The 25,075-nt window shown below is 38.4% G+C and overlaps 1 protein-coding gene across 1 annotated transcript in view; it reads left to right on the top strand.

Moving 5' to 3' along the window:
- pcxb (pyruvate carboxylase b) overlaps window positions 1–25,075 on the top strand; it is a 426,983-nt gene that overhangs the window by 42,411 nt on the left and 359,497 nt on the right. The window contains exon 9 of the mRNA XM_084107671.1: window positions 11,226–11,388. Coding sequence (XP_083963797.1) covers window positions 11,226–11,388 — 163 coding nt within the window. The remainder of the gene's footprint in view (window positions 1–11,225; window positions 11,389–25,075) is intronic.

Raw genomic sequence — 25,075 nt, forward strand, 5'->3', positions numbered from 1 at the left:
TCCGACTAGCGACAAGAAAACTAATACAACTAGCATGTTTGTATAACCATAGGACTAGTATTAAAACTAGTGTAGTCCGGTCGGAGAAGCATACACCCTCTAGCTCTGAGTCAGATGCAGTGTGCACTGCGCAGCTAAGCAATGACATACAGTGTGCTACAATCAAGCTACAATGTTGTTAGTGTTGAATACCAGACCTCTGCGGTGAATGTACTGTGAATTAAGCACAAGTATGTTACTGATATCTAGATAGCTTTAGCCACAAGCATGTGGTAACTTAAACACATTATGTTGCAATAATCAGATAGAATAAAGCACAGGCATTTTTCCAATGCAACCAGATAGCATAAACAACGCTTGATTACTATAGCATGTTGCTGAGGACAGTATGCACAAGCCAAAGTAACAAACACATATTCGATAACATTGCTCTAGCAACCACCATACAGTACTGATAGCAATGTTGCTGAAATGACAGCATATTACTGATGCCTGAAAAATTTAGCATAGCATGTGACAATGACACCAGGTATAAGCCTAAAACACAGCCATGTTCCAAATAACGACTGGGCTAAATAACCTTGAAAATAAAATAACCATGTTTTCAATAGCAACTAACATATTTTAAAGCAAGCAGTTTTTAATAGCCACTAGATAGCCTTAGAACAAGCAGTGTTTCAATATTTTATTTTATTTTTTTTACATATACACAGCTTAAATATACCAACATGTTGAATTTCAGCCTATAAAGATGCAAGCCCTTAAAAAAAAAAGAACAATGCATTAAAATGAAAGCATGGTAACTGTAGCTTTAAGAACGACGTGTTTCCAAGAACTAGATAGACCAAGCGTGTCCGAAGTGACTCAACTGAATTGTGGCTGTTTACTGTCTTTTTTAAAGCTGTGCCACAGCAGAATATTTCCGTTTGCACCATGAATTGTTAATTCATATCAAGCAGCCAGCTGCTTGAATCTGTGCTGCATAGTAAAAGCACAGCGTGTGCAACGCGATCAGTTGCCAATGAGAACACATAGTAACGCACATAACCATATGATCGCATAAGCCTAGCAAGAGCATTTTAATGAAAACGACTAAGTTAGATTAGCCCAAGCCACACGTATAGCATTAGCAACAAGCATGTTGCCAAAACCCTGATAGATTTTAGCAATGAGCATTAAAAAGGAACTTAGCTTAGCTTTGTGAAAACTTTCAGAGATGAATGGAGAATGAATCACGTCGAGTCCTGTGTCAATAATGCAGCGATGCGAGCAGCAATGTAGACTGAGGTCACTTCCAAATCAGGCAACTTATGATCAATGCAGCAAATCTCGTGTTCAAGTTTAAGATGAATCTGAGGTGAAATTCTTGTGGGGAACGAATTCCTCTTGCTAAATTCCCGATTGCACGATCCTTGTGAGATGATGTTGTTTGCCTGCCGAATTTCGCCATTTAATTAGCTCCTGAGAAACGCGATAGCTGCTGATAATACTGAAGGAGCTTATATATGTATATGGTGATAGGTGTCGTATTCCTATAGGTAGATGTGGATCAGCTGAGGGTCAGCTGATGCGAGCTTGACTAACGTGACCTGCCAGAACTAACGCTATGCTTGATGTAACGTGACGGCATACACAGAAGCTACAAAGGGACGCCGGCACACAACAGAGTTAGCTTTTTGCTCTTCAGCAAGCGCTCTGTGTCAAACTGTCTGTCTTATTTGGTGTTGTTTGTCCCATAAGAATTGTCCCAAATAAAGGTCTGCATTGCAATATAGAATCTAGTGGCTTGGATCTCGCGTTTGCTGAGGCAGCGCATAGATTATGGGTCTACTCTGCAATAAAGATTCTGTGGCTCGGATCTCGTGTTTGCCGAGGCAGTGCGTAGATTACAGGTCTACTCTGCAATAAAGATGATGTGGCTGGGATCTTGCGTTGCCGAGGCAGCGCTTAGATTAAAAACTCTGCATTGCAATACAGAATCTATAGTGGCTCGGATCTCGCGTTTGCCGAGGCAGCGCGTAGATTACGGGTCTACTCTGCAATAAAGAATCTGTGTGGGTGTGAGGCATGCACAGTAAGCTCCTGAGGGTGCTGGCTGTGTTCATTGAGAAATATCTTGATGCACACAGCCGTGCGTTTTCGAGTGTTTCAGCCTCGCGCCCGTTGACTTTCCATCCGTACATCGAAAATCGTTTTTGTTTTTTCCCTGCTGGTCCTCTGCTTCAGGGTATCGAGAACGAATCTCGAATAATACCCGAAATCAGTCTTGAGAGGCTGGTTCCCTTGATAGAATAATTTAAAGCATGGCAAGACCTGACAAATATTTCTCCTTGGGTCCTGCGCACAATAGAGAAGGGTTACAGGCTGCAGTTTGATTCCACCGAAATTCAACGGGTTGGTGTTGACTGCAGTCGACCCAGTGCAGGGTCGGGTATTGGAACAGGAAGTAAACTCACTGCTGGTAAAGAAGGCCATACAGTGTGTTCCTCTGCCGGACAGGGAGTCCGGGTTCCACAGCCGCTACTCCATAATACCCAAGAATGATGGAGAGTTGCGCCAATTTTAGATCTAAGGCATTTGAATTGGTCTCTTAAGAGATTCAGGTTCAAGATGCTCACTATTCCCATCATCGTGAGTCAGATCAAATCTGAGGATTGGTTTGTCACGATAGATCTTAGGGACGCATATTTCCACATATCCATCCTTCCATCTCACAGGAAGATCCTGATGTTTGCTTTTGGGGGTGAAGCATTCCAATATTGGGTTCTTCCGTTCGGCCTAGCTCTCTCCCCTCTCAGGTTTACCAAATGCATGGATGCAGCTCTAGCTCCACTGAGGTTTCAAAGGGTATCAGGGTGCTAAATTATATCGACGACTGGTTTATTATGGCCCAGTCACAAGAGCTGGCAGTTCGGTATTGATATATCGTCCTTGCCCATATCCAGAGCCTGGGTTTGAGACTCAACACTAAAAAGAAAAAAAAAAAACATGTTGGCACAAGCCAAGAAAACCACGTTCCTGGGAGTGGTGTGGGACTCGATGTCCCGATGCGGGCACAATTGTCTCCTGCACGGATCGAGTCCATCCTGGCCATGGTGACCAGGATAAAGCTAGGCCAAGCCATCACTGTAAAAAAATTTCAGAGAGTGTTAGGACTCATGGCAGCAGTGTCCAACGTCATTCCATTTGGCCTGCTGCACATGAGGGCCCTGTAGTGGTGGTTGAAAACCAAGGGGTTTTGCATGATCAGGGTTACACGCAGATGCCTTCGTTCCCTATCTATGTGGAAAAAAGCTTGGTTTCTGTCCCAAGGCCCTGTGCTGGGAGCGTCATGTCGCCGGAAAGCCAATTCGACAGATACATGGATGGCAGGGCTCTGAGGAGGTTACTCCCAGACCTCAGGGGTCACCACGCAGACAATGTATTGGTGGTCTCCTACTTGATTCATCAGGGGGTTCTGAGATCATGCCCTGTATCCAGATTGGCGCATCAGATCCTCCTGTGGTCCCAGGTGAAACTGTTATCTCTCAGAGCAATGCAGGGGACCAGAATCAGAGAGCAGATATCCTGTCGAGGCAGGGGCTGAGGCCCGGGGAATGGAGACTTCCCACAGAGGTGGTGAAGTCGATATGCGAGAGGTTTGGCCGAGTGGAAGTGGATTTGTTTGCGTCGCAAGGGATGTCCCACTGTCCACTGTAGTTTTCTCTCACCCATCCAGCCCCATTGGGTTTGGAAGCCATGGTACAGACGTGGCCGAGGCTATGCTTGTACGCTTTCCCCCCGATCGCTCTGATCCCGGGAGTTCTGAAGAGGGTCCGTCGAGACGGGATCAACCTACTTCTAGTAGCCCCGTACTGGCCGGCCGGGTATGGTTTTCAAACATCATAGCACTCCTGGCAGGCCAGCCTGGGTAGATCCCTCTTAGGAGGAACCTGCTTCCACAGGCCGGGGGCTCAATATTCACCCTCAACCAGACCTGTGGAAACTTTGGGCCTGGCCCCTGAGGGGGCTCAGTACCTAGAGGCTGGCCTGCCGGCTGGAGTGGTTGAGACCATACTCAGTTCCAGAGCTACTTCCCCGAGGAGATTGTACGGCCTAAACTGGAATGTGTTTCCACTTGGTGTAGAGAGCGTGAGGTGGACCCAGTTAACTGCCCGGATGGCTTCAGTGCTGGAACTCCTCCAAGAATGCTTCTCGGCTGGTTTTACCCCGTCCACACTCAAGGTGTACGTGGCTGCCATTGCGGCTTTCCATGCCTCTCTGAGGGATGGGCCTCGGTGGAGACATCAGCTGGTCATATATTTCCTCCGTTGGGCTCGGAGGATGAGACCTGTGGCTCATACCAGAGTTCCCATATGGGACCTGGCAGTGGTTCTTGAAGGGCTGGTCGAGGCCCCCTTCGATTCTCTGGAGTCGGCTGAGGCCAAGATCCTTTCCCTCAAGGTAACCCTCAAGGTTCCCTCATTACTTCTCTGAGGAGAGCAGGAGACCTTCAGGTGCTCTCTTTATGTCATGGGTGCCTGGGGTTTGCTCCAGGCGACATTAAGGCTATCTTGCATCCCAGGCATCTATGTGCCTAAAGTGCCATCTAATGTGGCATGGCCTACGGTTCTGCAGGCTTTTCATCCTCCACCTCACGTGACGTCGGATGAAGAAAGACTTCATTTGCTCTGCCCTGTCAGAGCTCTCAAGATATATGTCCAGAGGTCTTCTTCATGGCGGAAGTCAGACCAGTTGCTGGTGTGCTTCGGGTCGCCCAAGAAGGGGCTTCCTGCATCCAAACAGACCATCAGTAACTGGATCGTTCAGGCTATCTCTATGGCCTATCAGGTGTGCAGATTGCCTTCACCTTTGGCCGTGAGGGCTCATTCAACCCTCCTTTCAGGAGCCCCCATCCAAGAAGTGTGCAATGCAGCAGGATGGGCAACCCCTCATACTTTTATCAGATTTTATAGCCTGGACGTTACTTCTACGCCTGGCACTGTAGTGCTCTTGTCTTAAGTGTGCCTGTGTGCATTTCACACTGGGACAGGCAGGACTCGTTGTGGTATAGTGGGTACTCATTCCGCAAAGTGTCGTATCGACGCAGTTCGAGTTCCCTCGAAAGGGAACGTATCGGGTTACGACTGTAACCCTTGTTCCCTAAGAAGGGAACGAGACACTGTACTTTAGCCTCTCAACTTTAGATTTTGTTGTTCATTTTTGCATGTTTTGTTTTTATTTTCAGACTTTCATGCGTATTAGCTAATGAATAGTAATTTTTCCCTCTCACACACACACTTCTTTCGCTCACTCCTTCTCGGCATCTAGGATATTAGATATTCTACACCTCACATGCTCTCAACTTCTCGCTCTGTCTCTCAGCTCAATAGCAATGGAAGACTTTAATTATGAGTCTGCTGTTTGAAAATAAAGTAATGCCTTGAGGCAAGAAAAGGCATGTGTGTTTTGTATGCAGATCACAGGTCAGAGCATGTGTGAATATCCCTTAAACAGGCAAGAGTAGAAAATGATAAGCAACAAATAATTTCATGTCATTTTTTATATCATTTGGACTTAAGTAAATCATATCCAAAATAATTTTTGAAAAATGTTATGTATTTTGGATTTTATGAGTTGTGACTCCCAGATCACATTGCCTGTTTAGGGTATAAAAAAATGACCAAATCTATAACTGTAACTGCCATTGCATGTTTAAAATAATTATATACTATACTTCAACTCATATAATGTTGACAGATTATATATCATTGGAAAGCTTACAAACTCAAGATGCAGCCTGTGAAAACCGCTTTGAAATCGGACCTTGCGTTACCATAAAAATGGTTAAAAAAAATTGGTAAAATAGGTAGTAAAGCAAAATTGGTAGAATCAAGTTAATTATCCATCTAAAGTTTGTTCTACTCACCATTCAACCATCAAATTTTAAAAAGAAATTGAATTGTGTAAAAGCATCAACAAAGTACATTCAATAGACCACGAATAACCCCAAAAGCACGATTCTTTCCACAGCAATTTTACGGACTGGTTAAAAATCATTGTGGTAATATATATCTGTATATTATGTAACATATGTTGCCTTAATCAAAAATGTTCATTAACTTTAGCATTGCATGATAATATTTCTAAATGCTTTACATCATTTTGACAGATAATACATTTTAGAAACATTCCAGTAAATGCTGTTAACAGGGATTAGAAGTGAAAAGAGGAGACAATTGCATTTTAAAGCATCCGTGTTAAAACAAACATGGAAAGAGATGGAGAAAAACAAGAGATTCTTCATGCATTCCAGTGAATTGTTAATGCGATATCGTAAATTAAATCGGGAGAACAGACCACAAATTCAGAGTATGTCTTTGTTTCATACTGTTACAGCTGAATACAAAGGGAAAGAAAGAAAATAACCAGGAGGAAGGAAAGCAGCAGCTGAAAAGCGCTTTTGCTTAAGATATTCTTGTGATGCCATCATACATTAGAAATACCAGGCATTTCGTTATTCGTAGGACGTCTGAAAATAAACCATGAAGGAAAATGTACAGCTCATTCAGTCACACTGACGGATAATGATTATTTGAAGTGCAAGCTTATATTTTGAAATTATTCATTTCAGTGTTTTTAAATGGAAATTCCCCAAACCGGAAGTGTCACCCATAATTCAAAACGCAGTACGCTCGTCAGGAAAAAGGTCGATACAGAAATCTGCACTCAATGTACACAATACATTACAATACAATACATACAAAAGTTCCACTCAGGTTCAATCTTACTGGTGCATTAAACAGCAACAAAAGAAGGAACCCAAGCATGATAGTAGATATCAACGCATAAGGACTAGCTCATCTACAAATTAAATAGTTTAATAATTACGTTGTCATGTGGAAAATGTATATTATATTATATTATATTATATTATATTATATTATATTATTGCAAAATACAGTTTCATTGCCATAAAGAAATAAATATGACCAACAAAATCTCCGGCGATTGGCAGAAAGTTATTTTGGACCCTGTGTATGTTAGAAAAGAGAGACAGACTTTTATAGTTATATTCAGAAAAAATAAAAAATAAAACTCATTCTACATTATCTGTGCAGCTTTATTCATGACTACCTCCCTCTTGTCCTCTCATATAGTTATTTATTTGATTTTGTTGCTCATTAAAGAGAAAGCAAAAACAAGAATCACTATTGAAGTGGAATGCCTTACGGCAATTGAAATGAAAAGTATCTTTGGACTCAAACTTGCTTTGGAGTTTCACACGCACACAGACCACACAAAGATATGTAGAGAGGAGAATATGCAATAAGAATAATAGTTGATAGTTCCATTTAGTTTGCATGCACTGTCAATAATTCGTTTTAGCATCCTAATCACGCAAAGAATGATAAATAAATTAATCAGGTACTGAGTTACACAAACACAAACAAAAATTGTGCTCCATGCAATTTTTGTGACACAATTTTTAATCTTACAGACAGGTTTTGAGAGCTATCTTATAGAGGATGCCTCACACCATTGTAATATGGCATGCTTTAGTACGATTCATTTTCATTTGATAAATTAATTTTGCCATGATCAATAGAAAATGTTCACAAACTTCTGACTTATATATGTTGTGAATCATCAGATTTAGTCAGGTCCATTTGCAACAGTTTATTACTCGAAGTCAACAGGCAAGAGTCCAATACCAGCGAGAACAGTGTAGCAGGGCAGGCAAGGCGTAAAGGGAACCAGACAATACGAGATCCAGGAATCAGGCAGAAGGTCAATGGGCAGGCAGCAGACAATCGAAGAGTGAGTTTCAGCAAGGGTCGCAAACACAGGCAGGATAACTTTCTAGAAAACGCTCAGAGATGCACACAACAGTGAAACAAGACTTCACACAGAGTGTGATGTGAGTGTGGTTTATATAGGGCTGGGAATGAGTAACAGCTGTGTGTGATCATTACTCACAGGTGGAAACGGGATCAGTGCATGAGTGAGGCATTGTGGGATTTGGAGTTCAGGAGACAGTCAGTATTCGGGCGAGGGCGCCCGTTGGCGGTCACTGAGGGAGATTGTGGGACTGGTAGTCGTGACAATATACAGGTTCATTTACAGTATTGCTGATTTTTGGATATTCTGTAATAAGCCTGAAGATTGGCAATTTTTTGATTTCAGTACTTATTGCACTATTTGCTGTGAGTAAATAGTCGCTATTTAAGCGCTACAAGTGGCTGTAATTGGCACTTTTAGAGAATTTAGCGCCAGGATAATTTTAAATGCATATCATTAGTGACTTTTTTTTTTAGCTGAATTACTGCATGCAAAAGTGGTCAAGTTTGAAACCAGCTTTATATTTTCTGGTCAAACAAATAAACAAACAGAAAAGCATGTTTCCAAAATTGCATTTCCTTTCATCCGGAGTTGTTCTCAAATTTCTTTTTGTGGGTGTAATCAGTATATTTTCATCTCATCCACATCCCACATTTTTTGGTAGGCACGGATAACAAGGGAAAAACTATAAAAAGAAACAGGCTGAAAAACAATACTTTCATTATGGTTTAATGTGCTGGGGCTCTGGGGCTGTACTCAACCTCCACAAGAAAACGAAAGATTATTAGCTGGGTACTCCACAAGATCAGACTTAAACGCTGTTCTGGTTTGCTACTGTTAGGACTCTTGCCCTGCTTAAGTGCACAATTTGTTGCTTAAATTGATGTGTTGAAATGTTGAAAGGATGAAATAGAGGCTGGATCTAATCGCAACCATTGATTTGAACACACACTAAATCAAAATAACAGACTCTCAAGATGTCAGAGTACAAAAATGCAGCAAACAGAACAACGACATAAAAGACGAGATCAGACAAATAAAGATAATCAAGCCGACTTTCGGCCCAATTTCAGGCAATCCTAGGTAAAGTCCCGCTTATCTTAATAGTTCTACAGATTCAGATTATCTTATCAGATTTTCAGAATCTGCTTGCAAGAATGTCGGGACTGCACTGATCTCAAATTGTAAATATCCAATATGTTGAAAATATATGATCAGAAATCTTGTTGTGTGGGGGGGCACCCCCGAGGACAAACGTGCACTAACTCTGTAGATTGTCACGTGGAATGAAACGAACGTTCACAACGTTTCCACGACTTCGTCCAAACTTTTTCCTTTTTTTTTCCTCGCAAATGTTCTGTAAAAAGCTGTCCAAACACAATTATTACCATTTCTTCTTTACTGTCAATTTTGCGAGATTTCCAATGCTCACAGTCGGGACTCTTGCTTGTGAATGGAATCTGTTGGTGTGTGGTGTGCTGTCTTGGTCACATTGTGGGACGCCACACACTATAGGAACAAAACTGTTAAAATCTTTTTTTTTTTTTTTTTGTGGTCGGTTTTTGCGGATCATGTTTGTGGTCTCTCACATTTTGAAAATCTGATAAGATTATATATGCAAAGGGTAATAAAAGGGTGGGAACCATGGAAACTAATGCAAATATGAAAACCAAGGAAACAGAAAAGGAAAAATCAGGACACAATGATAACCAACTAAGACTCCATGAAAAACTAAACTCAGACATAATGTGACAAGAAGTTTATCATTTATGCAGAGATGCATAAACAAATATTTTTGGGCTTCTATGTATGTATGTATGTATGTATGTTTCAGTCTTCATAGTACTGTATGTTATGTGATTCATCCGAATTCTGTGTGTGTGTATCTACTGCATGTGTGTGTTTGACAATATGTGTGTGGGTCGATATTCCCCAGTTCACACTTTGACCTATTAGATTCACCTTACACAAAATAAACAAACACACAAGACCTTTGAAGCTATATCAGTGGTATTTATACTAATATAATTATGTTTACAATACCATACCCAAACCCTGACACAAACTTGTTGTCCTTGACATTATTAGATTTTAAGCTAAACATGATCGTTTTGTCCATTTGATAGGCTTTTCAAATATTAAGGACCACTTCAAATGTCAGCTTTGTGATATTTGTGAAGAAATTTTTCAGTTTTCATTTTCGGTTAATTTGGCCCAAGTATAGCTAAACCTGATACATGTACATACACACACAATCTCTCTCTCTCTCTCTCTCTCTCTCTCTCTCTCTCTCTCTCTCTCTCTCTCTCTCTCTCTCTCTCTCTCTCTCTCTCTCTCTCTCTCTCTCTCTCTCTCTCTCGCACACACACACACACACACACACACACACACACACACACACACAGTTAATCAACATTCATTTGAAGATGAAGCTAAAAAGGCACTATTTTAGCTGTATACCAGAAGAAAATTGCAATTAAACAAGGTTGGATATTCATTCAAACCTGCGACTTTGAGTAGTCACCCTCACATTCTGTATAGATTGGTAGATGATGTTATCCTATGCTAATGTTGACAAGTTGAAGATCTGTACAGGTGTTGTATGTATGCATGCTAGACAGCATGTGGTTTATTAGCTTATTTTTGACATTTTCATGCCAAGTCATTAGCGTACCTCCTGTCTTTCATAGAAATGTCAAAGCTACTTCTCAACCACCATATGCTTTACATCCAACCAAGAGCATAACATAAATTTAAGTCTTTTCCCCTCTCTCAAAATCTCAAATACAAAATTTGAAGTGGTTTATCAGCTAAGCAGCCTAGCGATAAAATTAGCATATAGCTCCTGTCAGCTAAAATAGCAGATCTCTTTAGTCCCTGAAGTGAATTACTAGAAATTTCCTTAGATATTTTTGAGAGCAAATTAGTATTTGTGCTTAATGCTATTTGTATAGCCATTTTAATTCATTTACTCTAATTCTGCTTGATTTTTTTAACTTTGAATCATGTCTGAAAGACTTTAATTGGTTAAAATAAGCAAGGATTGTTTTTGGATTAATAGAAACTGTGTCTCACTGACAATCAATAGGTCTACATCAAAATGGATTCGATTGAATCAAAGCAAATTGCATGATCTTGGTGTGAGCACTAAGTGGGCAAACATCTTTCATGGATAAACATTTCAAAAGGAGGAAGATCAGCGAATTAATTATGCAGCTGTGATTGTCAAAGATAAAAGTGAGATTGGTGTTTCAAGTTTGTGTAATGAATTCTATTCCACTTTAGGGTTTATTCATCAGTTAGTGCTGATAATGTCTCTCTCTCTCTCTCTCTCTCTCTCTCTCTCTCTCTCTCTCTCTCTCTCTCTCTCTCTCTCTCTCTCTCTCTCTCTCTGCCTCTGTTAGTGTGGATTTGGTTCATGCACAGCTGCGTGTGTGTGAGGGTCGCAGTCTTCCTGAGTTGGGTCTCGAACAGGACAAGATCCAGATCAATGGCTGTGCCATTCAGTGCCGGGTCACTACAGAAGACCCTTCCCGTGGTTTTCAACCAGACACAGGTCGCATAGAGGTATGCCTGCTAAATGACATTGCAATTATGCAAATTACAGTAACATCACTCCAATTAATAATACAAGACGTGTATTATTATCTTTATCCATAATAAAATGATTGTGTTTTATGCCCACTTTAATTTTTTGGGGGACTGTTTTATAACAGTTTTTGTCTAGAAACCAAGCTACAATCTGGCCATTAAAGTGGCCACACTCATTTATATGGATGTCTCTCAGCACTCTGCATACATACTCACTAAAACACACACAAAGACTCTTGCACACTTTCAGAGAGGCGTTATTATGATGAGTCATCGAGCAGTGAGCATTGCTTAAAAGCGATTGCTTAATTTTTAGGGAGTGCTCTTATTGAGTTGAAGGAGGGGATGACTAGCCCTCCGCACTGCTTAATATGACGCACTGTTTTGTTCCAGTGACAACATTTGAATGTTACTAAGAAAACCATCACAGAGCAGTGCTGGGTGCTGCTATAAACTGCACTTAGCTCTCTTCTTATTTACTAGGAAATCTGACTTTGTATGATGCCATTTAATGGACTGAAAAACCTCTCAGCATGTTGTAACAGAGAACATGAGTAATTGGCCTTCATTACTTGTGTATTGGGAATTTTTACTTCACTCGAATGCTATTCAGACGAAACACTCTTAAGTCATGTCATTTATACCTTTAGAGTACTGTACAGTACTTGTCATCATGCAGGACTGAAATTTTTCTTTTCTACTACTAAAAGCCTGCATTGACACTACTACTAATCTGCCTGCATTGACATTGACACTGACATTGACATTATTTGTCTTTTTTTTTTCCTCCATCCTGCCACCTGATGGAGTTTTGGTTCCTTGCCACTGTCGCCTTTTTCGCCTTTTTTGACCTTTGTTGCCATTGGCTTTTGGCTTGCGTAGTTGGGGACATTAAATTTAACATTTAATATATTTATTTTATTTTAATTTATTTTATTTTATATATATTTTAATATTCAACAATAATATTGATCTGCCTGCATTGACACCATTATATGAGAACTGAATTGAACTGGATGATGACATCACGGTTTTCTCGTATTATTATTATTATTTATAGGTATTATATATCTATATATATAATTGGCAATATATAATATATAATCGGCAATATATAATTGAACTAAATTAATACCTTTTTTACTAAAAAATGAAACATCACTGAACTTTTGATGAGTCATCACTTAAGCTGGACTGTGATGCTATTTTCTTCTGGAAACAAACTTTGTTGCATTATTTTGCTGTTATCTCTGTAAAGCTGCTTTGAAACAATCTGTATTGTAAAAAGTGCTAGGCTATATATATATATATATATATATATATATATATATATATATATATATATATATATAAAAATGTGACTTGACTTCACTTGACTTTTACATGAAACATTCAATGAAATCCAACTGGTACATGTGCAAAGTTTAATGGAAAAGTTATATTTTTCAGGCTATATCTAAAACTAGGGAGGAAATGATGTAATAATGTGTATTTTTTTTTAATACACAAGTAAAATTACATGTGGAATTATATATTTTCACACAGTTCTGTTCTGGGTAACTTACATTCCTCATTGGCAATGATTTTACCATAGTACCTATAAGTATTATTATTACCGCAGTCTATTTCTGTTGCCTCAAAATAGCAGCGCGGGGGTTATCGCTGCTCTCCCTGCTCTTGTCTATGCTAGGCTGCATGGATGGGCAGGGAGTTCCAAACTATATGCTATTTGTCAATCATCTTTGACGATAGTGGTCCTGACAAAAAATATTTTGTCCATGCTTTTTTTGTCATTCATGCACATTGGAACTGAAGGGGGAAAAAAAGAAGAAAAAAAAGTCACAGTTTTGTGGTTGTGACAGGCAAACACAAGCACCACATGAGACTCATGCATCTGTTATTACACCGGGCTAAAGACAAAAACAAAAGATAAAGGGAAGATTTCAGGCAGGGAAGATGCAAGAATTAATGAGAAATAGGTGAGTCAGAGAGGCACTCTGGTCTAACTTCCTAAAGTTTTGCAAACACTAATGCTATTTTGATACTTCAAATAGTATCCAAGTCAGAGATAAAAGATGAAACATTAAATGTGTGGCTACATAACCTTAAAGCATGTTTTGCAACACTTGGGATGGGAATCTTTAGGTGTGTCACGATGCAAATAAAACAAAACCCTGATACTAGAAGATGTTTAAAGATTTTTAATAAAGTCTAAAAATATGTCTGCATTGGCCTGCCAATATACATAGAATAAGTGGATAATGGATATATTAACCTAGAATGAGAGACAGCTCTGGATTTTACACAATCCCATTCTCAACCTCTATCTGGTCTGATAAACAAATTATTCCATGCATTAACAATTATGTTTTATTGTAATACAAATATAGGGCCCTATTGTACACCCGGCACAATGCCAGGCATGACTCAAGTGTTTTTTGCTAGTTTCAGCCCGACCCAGTTATCATTTTCACGTCATGCGCTACGTTGTTTAAAGGATGGTTCGGAGTAATTTCAACCTAGGGTCCTTTGCACCATGACCTCGAGCCAAACACCCCCCCAGAAGCTTTTTTTCCCTTGGTCGAACATTATTAAAGTTAGAGCTTATTTAGAGATATCAGCCGAATGGCTTAATGCAGGTGCTAATGGATCCAAGGTTGTATCCCATAAATTACCCCACTAATAATGCCCAGAATGGTACCAAACTTCTACAGTAGTAAAAATAGGTTCTGTACTCATAAAATGAGGCATTGGAAAGTTTGTAAGTACATCAGGAGTTTATTTAAATAACTATTAAACTATTTATATTAAATAACACTTGCCTGATGGCTTATGCTACCGCTAACCCGGACGTCGAGGTCACTTCCATGATTTGGAAAAAGCCCGTAAAAGTCCTGGCAGAAAGCGATGCATAAGGATGTAGTGTAACGACGCCCAGTTCCAGGAATGCACTAATGGTGTTTGGCTCAAGGTCATGGTGCAAAGGACCCTAGGTTGAAATTACTCTGAACCGTCCCTTTAAATAGCAAATGCATTTGCGCCCATTTGTGCAACCATGGGCGTGCTGGTCTGAAAACAAGGTGTGTTCATGCGCATTGTTGGCCCCCTTAGGGTAAACAGAACAGAACCAACATAAATGTAATGCAGATATCATTAATGTTCAATAATTTAATGTACTGTACAATATCATTTAAGAAAAATGAGTCTGATTCGAAGAGGAATATCAGAAGGCCAAGTCCTGACTGGACGAGAGGAGGGTAATTAGCTCCTGAGCAACGCAATAAAGCTGCTGATAATACTGCAGAAGTTGTTACTGAACAAATTTTTGTGACCTTATATATAGGAATGATGTGATAGGAGTATGACACCTATCACAGCATTCCTCTATATATAAGGTCACAAAAATTGACTCTCAGCTGATTCAAGCTTGACTGACGTGACCTTCCATAACTAACGCTACGCTTGATTTTAGCTGCTGACATAATCATGCATTTGTAGGAGTTTTCATTTCAGACGCAAAATTTATGGGAGGAGAATATTTAAATAAATCATGCGACATGATTTTCTAAGGTTTGCTGTATTTGTGCCATCATTAAACACCCCAAAAGAGCATGTCTTAACACATTTTACATTTGAAATGGCTGCTGATAGTTGCTGCTGAAGGAGGCACTGCAGTGAACAGAGACCGTGTTCTAGAAGGAAGAGAATATTCTCCATTCGAATTGTCTTCCAATCCCAGTGGAAGACAATTCACGAACATAGTGTTTGCCAAGTCATGTTATTTTGAATTTTCTGCCCAGTATTGTTAGTAGATCACCCGCACCTGATTATCATCGACTCTGCTTGTTTGAGACCCTACACTCATTTGCGCTGCTTGTAGATTGCGTTGGTCATTAAGGAAATTAGCTGCTGCGTCCATGTTCTTTAAGTTGCACATTGTCAGTTTCCACTTCCATCTGCGCTTTTCTGGAATTGCGGTCTCATGCTAATTTACACTGTTTAGTAAATGTAACTGATGTTTGTCAGTTACAGTAGTTAGATGTGTGAAATTCATTTGTTTATCCTAAATTGATTTATTCTCATTTCCTCTCACAAAAAAAATAAATAAATGGTTTTCACCATCCTTTTTTCGTATATGGTAAAAAGAGGCTAGGACATTCTGCCTGCCATCTCATCAAAAGACAAAAGACAAAAAAAAAAAAAAAAACTGCATGATGAAATAATTAATTAATGTGGCCTATTTCTGTAACCTGCAACTATCCCACCTCTTCTTTCCTCACACTTTCTTTGTTTAAATTTATCTCTCCTATTTTTTCTTCCCAGCAGGTAGAACTGTAGACATGATCAGAGAGTGGGAGCCTCAGTTAACAGAGCTGTAGTTCAGCCGTGAAATGTGTGTACCTAAAAAAATACACTGTTAAAAATGCATGGCCAAACATAATAAATCCTGGGTTGGATGAATAAGTCATGGCTTGAGTGCTCCAGAGAGGTGGAAGAGATGCACAGAGGGAGGAAAGAGAGTGAAAGCTCAGCGAGAAAGGGCTTAAAATGTCTGGCCCAGTAAGAGATCATAGCATTTTAGTTGAGCGAGAGGGAGAAAGAGAGATAAAGATGTTAAATGAATAGTTCGCTTAAAAAAAAGGATAATTCTGTCATCATTTACTCACCCTCAAGTTGTTTCAAACCTGTATGAATTTCTTTCTTCTGTTGAACACAAAGGAACTTCTATATTTTGAAGAATGTCGGTAACCAGTTGATGGACCCATTGACTTTCGTAGTCTTTTTTTTCTACTATGGAAGTCAATGGGGCTCATCAACTGTCTGGTTACCGACATTCTTCAAAATATCTTCCTTAGTGTTCAGCAGAAGAAAGACATTCATACAGGTTTGAAACAACTTGAGGGTGAGTAAATGATGACCGAATTTTCATTTTTAAGTGAACTATTCCTTTAAGAAAATGAAAGAATGATTTCCAGAGCACAACAATCCACAGTCCTTCTTAGAAACAGTGTGTTGTGTTCATGAGTGAATTATGTTACTACTATTTTGAAGTGTGACGTAATGTTTGTGAGAACGGAAGTGAAGAGTAAACAAGATGGATGAAGTTTGCTGTTCCTGTCTCGTGTGCTTTATTGCTTGATAACTCCTGACTGATACCACACAGTTGGATATAGAAAGAGATTAGCACAATTTAATTAATATGTCTTTGACAGTAGATTTCTCTTTGCTCTGCTTTTGAAGACTGTCTATGCAGACTGTATATTCTTAGAAGTTGAATTTGCTAAATGAGTCAACCATTTAATCGAAGCTATTTAATTGCAGGTAGTTTTTTTGGTTCATTGTTTCTACTCAGTTATTTCAGTTGATTGACTCTCATTATCTAAATTATAGTCATCATATTAATTATACTGTCATTTGATTGAGTCTGGCTCAGTCGAACGTGATAGAGTTACCCAATATTTATGTGTGCATAAAGCTGTTGAGGAGCAAAACTTCACCAAATGGGACACTAATGGTGACTGCGTTTAAAAGACAAAACAACATCAACAATATCATAAAGAGCAAAAAAACAACCTATTAATTCTTAATAACAATTACATGTCCCCCTAAATTCCTACCCTTTTATCAAGCATACAGAATTAAATTATTCAAGTGCACAAGCTTATGTGTATTCCCTCCAGCTACAGTGCTCAGAAGCAGACACAACAATATAAAGTTCATAGCTGAGCCTTAGCTTTATTAAGAATTTATTTTCAGTCTGATTAGCTGAACCAGAAAACTTCCAAATAAAGAAGTACTGCAGAGAGGACATGTTTTTGTTGTTGTTTTCAGACTACAGACTACTCGGATCAAAGAGAGTGTGCTATTTGGTAATTTATATACATATTTCATTAAATTGGTCCTATTATGCCCTTTTATAAAGTTTTGATTTTGTTTTTGGGGTGTACTCGAATATGTTTTCATGCTTGATTGTTCAAAAAAACACAATATTTTTCACATATTTTACATTATTACAGCTCCTCTCTCCCCAGTCTGGTTAAATGCGTCGTTTTTGATGAAGCCACTCCTTCCAAAATACGAAATGTGCTGTGATTGGTCAGCTGGCCCCGTGTGTTGTGATTGGCAGCGCTTTAGCACATGTTTATCACGCCTCTTCATAACCGCGAGCTCTACTCAGATGCAAATTTTAATGATGGCGTCAATTTCAAACCATTTCGAGCCCGATTCAGACCCTGTCAATGTTAACGAACAAGAGGATTGTGCTGAACGGATTTCAAGCACAAACTTTGCAAGCACAGATTTCACAGGACGTTTCAGAGTGGTATAGTTTTTTTGTAAATATCTTAAAGATACGATGTTATCCATCATTTAATCATATTTTTTAGAAAACTGGTGATACAAACAGTAATCGATCACAAAATCATGGATAATTTTAAGGGCCGGTGAACAGTCTTACAAAAGCGAGAGCTTACAAAAGCTAAAGTAAACACTACATCAATACTGTAAAGCTTTGCCCTTCTTTTACATCTATCATAACAACTACATAAAGCTTATAATTGGAATTGTTAATAGAAAACACAATTACAAATAATAAGACATACTTGCAAGTTGTGATCTATAAACAACATATTGTCCTCACAAAATAGGAATGGCTATGTCTTTCAGGAGAAGCTTTTGTGAATATAGCCTGCATTGTACTCTCTTCTGGAAGCTGTTCTCCGTAAAATGTGCAGCGCACAGACAAACATTGAGGTTATAATGTTCAGGAACAGTGTTAAAAACAAATTTTAACCTCTCTAACTTTTTCCGGGGTGTAAAAAAACAGCAACAACAACACTTCTTCTTCTCTAAAGCAGCCCAAAATGGCCTCACCCCCTTTGTTGCGTGTTCCCGGGTGCAGGGTTTATGTAAATTTAACGTAATATCTCCCTTTGCTTTGATCTTTGAGCATTAAAACTTTGCAGATGTTGTTTATGCTCAAACAGCAACATTACACACTAACTAAAGTTAAAAAAGTGAAATCATACTAAGGACCCCTTTAAAACCTAAAATTTGAATTTTATTTAAGCCAAATAAGTTCAAGAAGAACTACGTATTTCTTTCCTTTCTCTATGTATATTCTCACTTGTACTACTTGTATGATTAATTTAAATGTACATAATTTTTTTGCACAAAAGAGAAATAATACATTTCGCATGACCTGCCAAAAGAAAACATGAAAGTGTGATTGAGTGATGGGGATATTGTTCTGTATGATATATGGAAAGACAGAAAGAGAGAGAGCGAAATAGAGTGAAGGTGGTTATGGATGTATGGATGTGCAGGAGGGTGGAGGAGAGAGGCAGAAGCAGACAGTGATGTATTAGGGACATGTTGATGGAGAGATCAATAGATAAGACATACAGACTCAGTCAGTGTTTCAGATTACGACAGCTAGTTGTCAGCTGTATTAATTCTACTTATAAAACACATATCAACCAAACTTGCTCTGTGGTTTTAGAACCAAACTTTGTCATAACTTAACTGTTAATGAACAGTTTTAGCTAGCAAAATAACACACTCTCTTTGATCCGTTTGGCTGCATTAACCTGTGTGCGTGCGTTCAGTCTGAAAACAACAACATGTCCACCCTGCATAACATGAATGGCAACGGTTTTCTGCTGCAGTGTGAACAGCCACTGTGAATCGTGCACCGCCTGCATGAGACCTTCATAACGCACATTCACACACTCACACACATGCCTGCTTCCTCCATGCAATCAGAATAGATTGGATTCCTCTCTCAAGCACATATCTTTCTGTCTCTCCTTCACTACACTCCTCCTCCTCACCCCATCAGCCTTTTTCTCTCAGCAGGGATGAAACGCTACCTTACAGCGCATGGGAAATGCAAAAATACATCAGTTTACACAGACACACTCTCAGAGTCGCTATATTAAAACAATGTGTGAGCAACACACTGCGAGCAAAGACTGCCAGGTATACCGTAAAGCTTATGTTTTATTGTGCACATAAAGTGGGATCCCGATTTAATATCACATTTAAAATGGAAGTATTCTTTTTTTTCATTTAAACCTTGAAAATCACAAAGTTGTAGGATTTAAAACAAATGCATATTAAGAAGTAAAATAAGAAAAATATGTTAGATTCTACACTGTTTCTAGGTCACTAAGTAAGTACATTTGTGACATTGATCATTTGACTCTTTGAACAGAGGTTCAGAGGTTCTTCCAGTGAAGCTAAAGATGCTCTATGGGTCATTTTTAAATCATTCTTGAGAACATGATCATCAAGTTCTGCATAATTTATGTTAAAACAAGTTAAAATGAAAGTTAAAATTAAATACTAAGATCATATACAATGAAATTCATGTTAATGTTTAAACTTTTTACTCATTATCATGATACAAGTATAATTTGAATATGTTTAGATATAATCATATTCACTAGTGAGCTCAGACTTTTGAACCACACTGTACAGACAGTATATGCACATGCTCATCTCATAATTCAGCCCAGTGCAATTATTTTTCAGAGCTGGTACACACAGAATAATATATTAACAGATACGAGCATCATGCGTGTGCTTAGAAGGCTTTGGTTGGTGTTGTTAACCCTTAAAGGAGCTGGAAGATAAAAATGCCTTAAAAAATAATTGCCATTTACCAAAACATTAGGACTCAAATAATACATTTAACTTTTTTTTCCTTTCCTTCCAAATACTACTTTTATTTAGATTTTTACAGCTTGCATCTCCCATCAAAATAACATGCAGAAGATAGCATTGAATGGTTAAAGTGCAAACACAAAGATGCCCATATTAGCATTCATGCAGTAGCTACTGTATACATCAGAGAGATATCGCTGCGATATAGAGGGCAAAAAACATGGGGTGAGATCTTGTTTGATCATGTAATAAACATTTAGCTTCCTGCTGAGAAGCTTCCCGAGAAGAAATATTGTCATTAATGACAGCATTATAAATATTCTCCTCATCAATGCAATATTAGCCCTTGATTGTTATCTTGATTAAGTCATAGTCTTAATCATCAACATCATTATTGTTATCATCAGCTTCTTTAAAAATATGCACACACACACACATGCACGCAGACACAGATAAGTGGCACACGGCTGAGGTTTGGGGTTGGGATGAAATCGTTTATCATGGTGGCCGGTCAAAAAGGACAGTGGAATCACTTAGACCACACAGAAATGAATAACACACACACACACGCACGCACGCACACACACACACACACAGGCCTCTCTAATGCAGTGCTTTCATCAATGCTAAAAGCTCAGTATAGTATCCACAGTGCTCCAAAAAGTATTTGTACACTTAAGGCACACATAAAAATGTTATGTAACAAAATATCATAAAAGTAACATTTATTTTTAATGTAGCCCAAACAGGCATTCAAATAAAACATTTTTACAAAACCTCAGTGGCTGCTGAAAATTCCACTTTGCCATCACATGAATGAATTACATTTTAAAACATCTTAAGCTAGAAAAAAATATTTTAAATTGTAATAATATTTAACCGTGTTACACAGTTTTGATCAAATATAATGCAGCCTTGGTGAGCATAAGGGACAGATTTTCCCCCAAAATTAAGAAAAAATTTATTCGGACACTTTTGATATGTTGTGTCTAATATAATAACATTCTGTCCAAATGTGTCCTAACCCTTTTTGAAACACTATACATTTCACCTTTTTGCAACACTATGCATTACCAATCTACAGTGTTTCCCCCGCATATTTCTTCTGTAGTCCATCCACAGTGAAACCAGCAAGGAAATATGATACATTTTTATGAGGGAGAGACGGGCGGTAATAGGGCTGAGGGGAGTGGATTGAGATAGAGATGTATAGAGAGAAGACATGTCTTGATGTCTTCACTGCTTAATGTATTCCATTCATTCTGTATACAGCGTCTTCCCTGCAGAACCCAGGAGGTCTTGTTTGCTCACACACACACACGCGCTCACTCACAGACCACCCACACTAAACTGCAGCGCCATCGTAATTAATTCTGTAGAGATCTGATAACTGAGTAATTACAGGTGGAAGAATGCATGCACACCAAGGCGCGCGCACACACATACACACACACACACACACACACACACACACACACACACACACACACTCTGTTTATGGAGTCAACATCCCTGTGCTTTATTTTTAAGGAATACAATAATGATTGGTTTGACTGACAGCACGCCAAATGTCAGAAATGAACTTCTTAGTAGGAGTCAATATTTGTCTCTGGAATTGAATTTCAGGGGCATTGTTTACCATTAGTAGGCAATTTTAACCGTAATAAAACAATACATTTAAAGTAATTGCTATTTTAATTGTTATTTTTGCCGTTTAACTTTTGTCTGTGTAGAAGTGCTTTCATTCATTCATTCATTCATTCATTCATTCATTCATTCATTCATTCATTCATTCATTCATTCATTCATACGCTATATAACAACAACACTCTCAGTGAATTCAGATTTTTAACAACACAATATTATCTTATCAAATGTTACGTAAGAGATAAAAACAGAGGAATTCAGACAGTCCCCTCACATTTTACATATTTGCGACATATTTCTCACTTTTAGTGCCATTTCTACTCCGAGCCCTGATGTATTTCTAACCCAATACTGTGTATTGTGTGTACTGAAGAAATAGAGCTCTACTAACAGCTGTTTGAAAAAGTTTGTAGCACATATCATTACAAACATACATGTTGCAATAAAATCACAATTCATTAGTTGTTCACAGTTGTTTTAATCACAATTATTTTAATAGTTTTGCAAAGTCATACATTTTAATTTTATTGTCAGATGGACATTTACCTGAACTTTAGCTTTAAGTTTACCAAAACATTTTAATTTTACTGTGAGGTGGACAATTAAGAATCAAATCAATGATGGTGATTCTGAAATTATTGAGTGTCCCCTAGTAGTGCAGATGTAATGTGTAAGCAATGGCTTTATAACAAGAATATGTACAGTGGACATTTAAGATTATTTACAAGTCATTACTTTTAAAGTTAATTTGAATAGCATTTCAAAAATATTTTGATACAAATATGTTTCTGTTAGGCTAATCTTATGTCTGCATTTACATTGCTTAATGCATATCTAAAAAAAAAAAATGTGTGCCGTAATTTTGTCCCATGGAATGGTTATCACTCTAGCATTGCAGTGAAGCAAATGTAGATATCACTTCTGAAATGTTGAAGTGTGTAATGGGCCGTCTGTTGTCTAAGCAGCATGAAAAACAAAACTTTTATTCAATGGATTATATATATATTATGTCTACACTTTGTTAATAGGAGGATCCGCGCTCAATGAAAACTCTGGTGTTTTGAGCAGTGAGGGAATTCTAACTTTGATTGACCATTGTGTTCAAGAAACAAACCTGCCTGTGATTGGCTACATTGCTCACCGCTGCAAAAACACATTTTAAATAGAAACATCTGACGCTCTCCAGAGTGCAAACACAAATACGCACTGGAGCATTTGCCAAATCTGTTTCACCAATATGATATTATTACATAAATTGAGGGTGCTCTTGCTTTCATAGAACCGGGCCTGGGGTGCGTTTCCCGACCAACGACGTAACTCGTTGCTTAACTACCGTAGTGCGATGCATCGTTGAAGAAATCAACTAGCTAGTCACGACTGTTTCCCGAAACCATATTGTCGCAAATTGATCGTTCAACCACGTTGGTTAATGATGTCACGCACGTGGTGGAGTAATAACTTCTTTTAATGAAACTGTTTGAGTTCGAATTAACGCTAGATGTTTTGATATAAATTACAGACATGGCATTTGAGGACTATTTCTCATTTTTCTCACTTATTTTGCTTTATTTCCAGATTCAATCATAGGCTCGTTCTTACAGTCTAGCACGTTCACACATGCACAGTCTTCAAAAACGGTGCTTTAAATTTCTTTACAGACTAAAAGACGAAAATACATTTGTATGTATTCTAAATCAGAGACACTGGTTGTACTGAATGTCAGCTTGCTTGTTTTGCTCAAGATAAGGATTTATTAAGTCCACATGTCATGCAAACTAGAAACTATGCTTCTAACCACAGGTCGAGAGCTGTCGTTCTAACCACACAACTTTGCGATGTTGTTTGCGAATGTTCATTGGAACAATGGTTTTGGGAAACACGGACTTGTTGGACTATGCTGATAACGATGGAACGTACGAACATAGTTGGCCAACAATGCTTTTGGGAAACGCACCCCTGAGCGGGTTTATTAGCCTCCACATCTGGATTTTCACCAGTTTCTAAAGAGGAGGAATTGCGTGCTTGGGGTGTTGATATTACAAGGTGATCCATTCTGTCGAGCTAAATTGTATAAATTCTTAGTCAGTAGCGTTTTCAAGTTATAGTGCTCATAGTCTGCAATAACGATCACATCACATCACAGCAGGTGGTTTTAATAAATCTGTTAATGTAATAATGATCTTTTTAAAACCAAATTATATTATATTTAAATAACTTTGTGAAGTTTTACCTATGTTTTAGTTTTTTATACAAAAACATGTTTGTGATCAAACATTGGTGGACCCCATGCAATACCGCTGCGAATCCCTTAGGAGTTGCAGACCCCCGCTTGAAGACCCTTGACTGAAGCTGCTTGGCACAGCAGCAGAATATCTTAATTTGTATTTGCATTGTGAATTCAGGCCTCTTGAGCAGCAGGCAGATTTATATCTGGGGAATGCAGTAACCTGTAAATTTGTGTTTGCGTCTACCGGTTATCCCACAGGGTGTTTGTGAACACAGTGATATGACATTTATCAGTCTCATCAGTGATGGCTGTGTAAAAATATCACAAACTCCCTTAGGAATGAGTTTCCTGTCAAAGATGAAGAGGCTTGACTTGAGCTGTGGCAAAGGAGAGGGCTAGAGAAAAGAAAACCTGATGTAACAGCAGCATATTGACCTGACATGCTCTGCTGAATGATGTACTCTTCTTTGATATGTCTTTTAACTCTGAAATAATAATGCAAAGCACATGCTGACCTACTAATTTTAGATTATAGTAGCACTGAGGCCAGATAAAAGTTACCTGCATTCTGTCTGCCTGTGTTTTTTTTTTTTTTTTTTTTTTTTTGTCTTGTTCTACAGCATGAAGCCTATTAATTGAATGCATCATGGCTGAAACAGAAAGTCTTTGGGAAAAAAATAACAGAGTAAGAGATAAATTGAGAGATAGAGCTGTCTGATACTGTTGTCTAGAGTGTCATATAAAAGGTCAGATTGGTGTTTCCATAGTGACAAGTGATTGACAGGTGTTTTAGTGAAAGGATAGCAATGATAACATAACCTCTAACCATGTAAAGGTCTATTTCAGCTTGAATGGGAGCTTTATGTGTGTGTGTGTGTATACTGTTTGTTCTTTCTGTTTTTCCTTATTGAGTCTGTTTTTGAAGGTTATTCTCTCTCTTTTGATTATTGAGTAAATTATTTCTTAAGGTACTGATGTGGTACACCGAGTGGCACATTGTATGAATATGTCTTAATTATAAAATGTATATGAGGACAGTATAAACACTTAAAATAATTATTTGGCAAACTTTTCAATTGTGGACTGAGGATGCATTCAAGTAAACTCAAATACTGTCTTATT

Source organism: Abramis brama (genome assembly GCF_963993115.1).
Source record: "Abramis brama genome assembly, chromosome: 3".
NCBI classification, from domain to species: Eukaryota; Metazoa; Chordata; class Actinopteri; order Cypriniformes; family Leuciscidae; genus Abramis; species Abramis brama.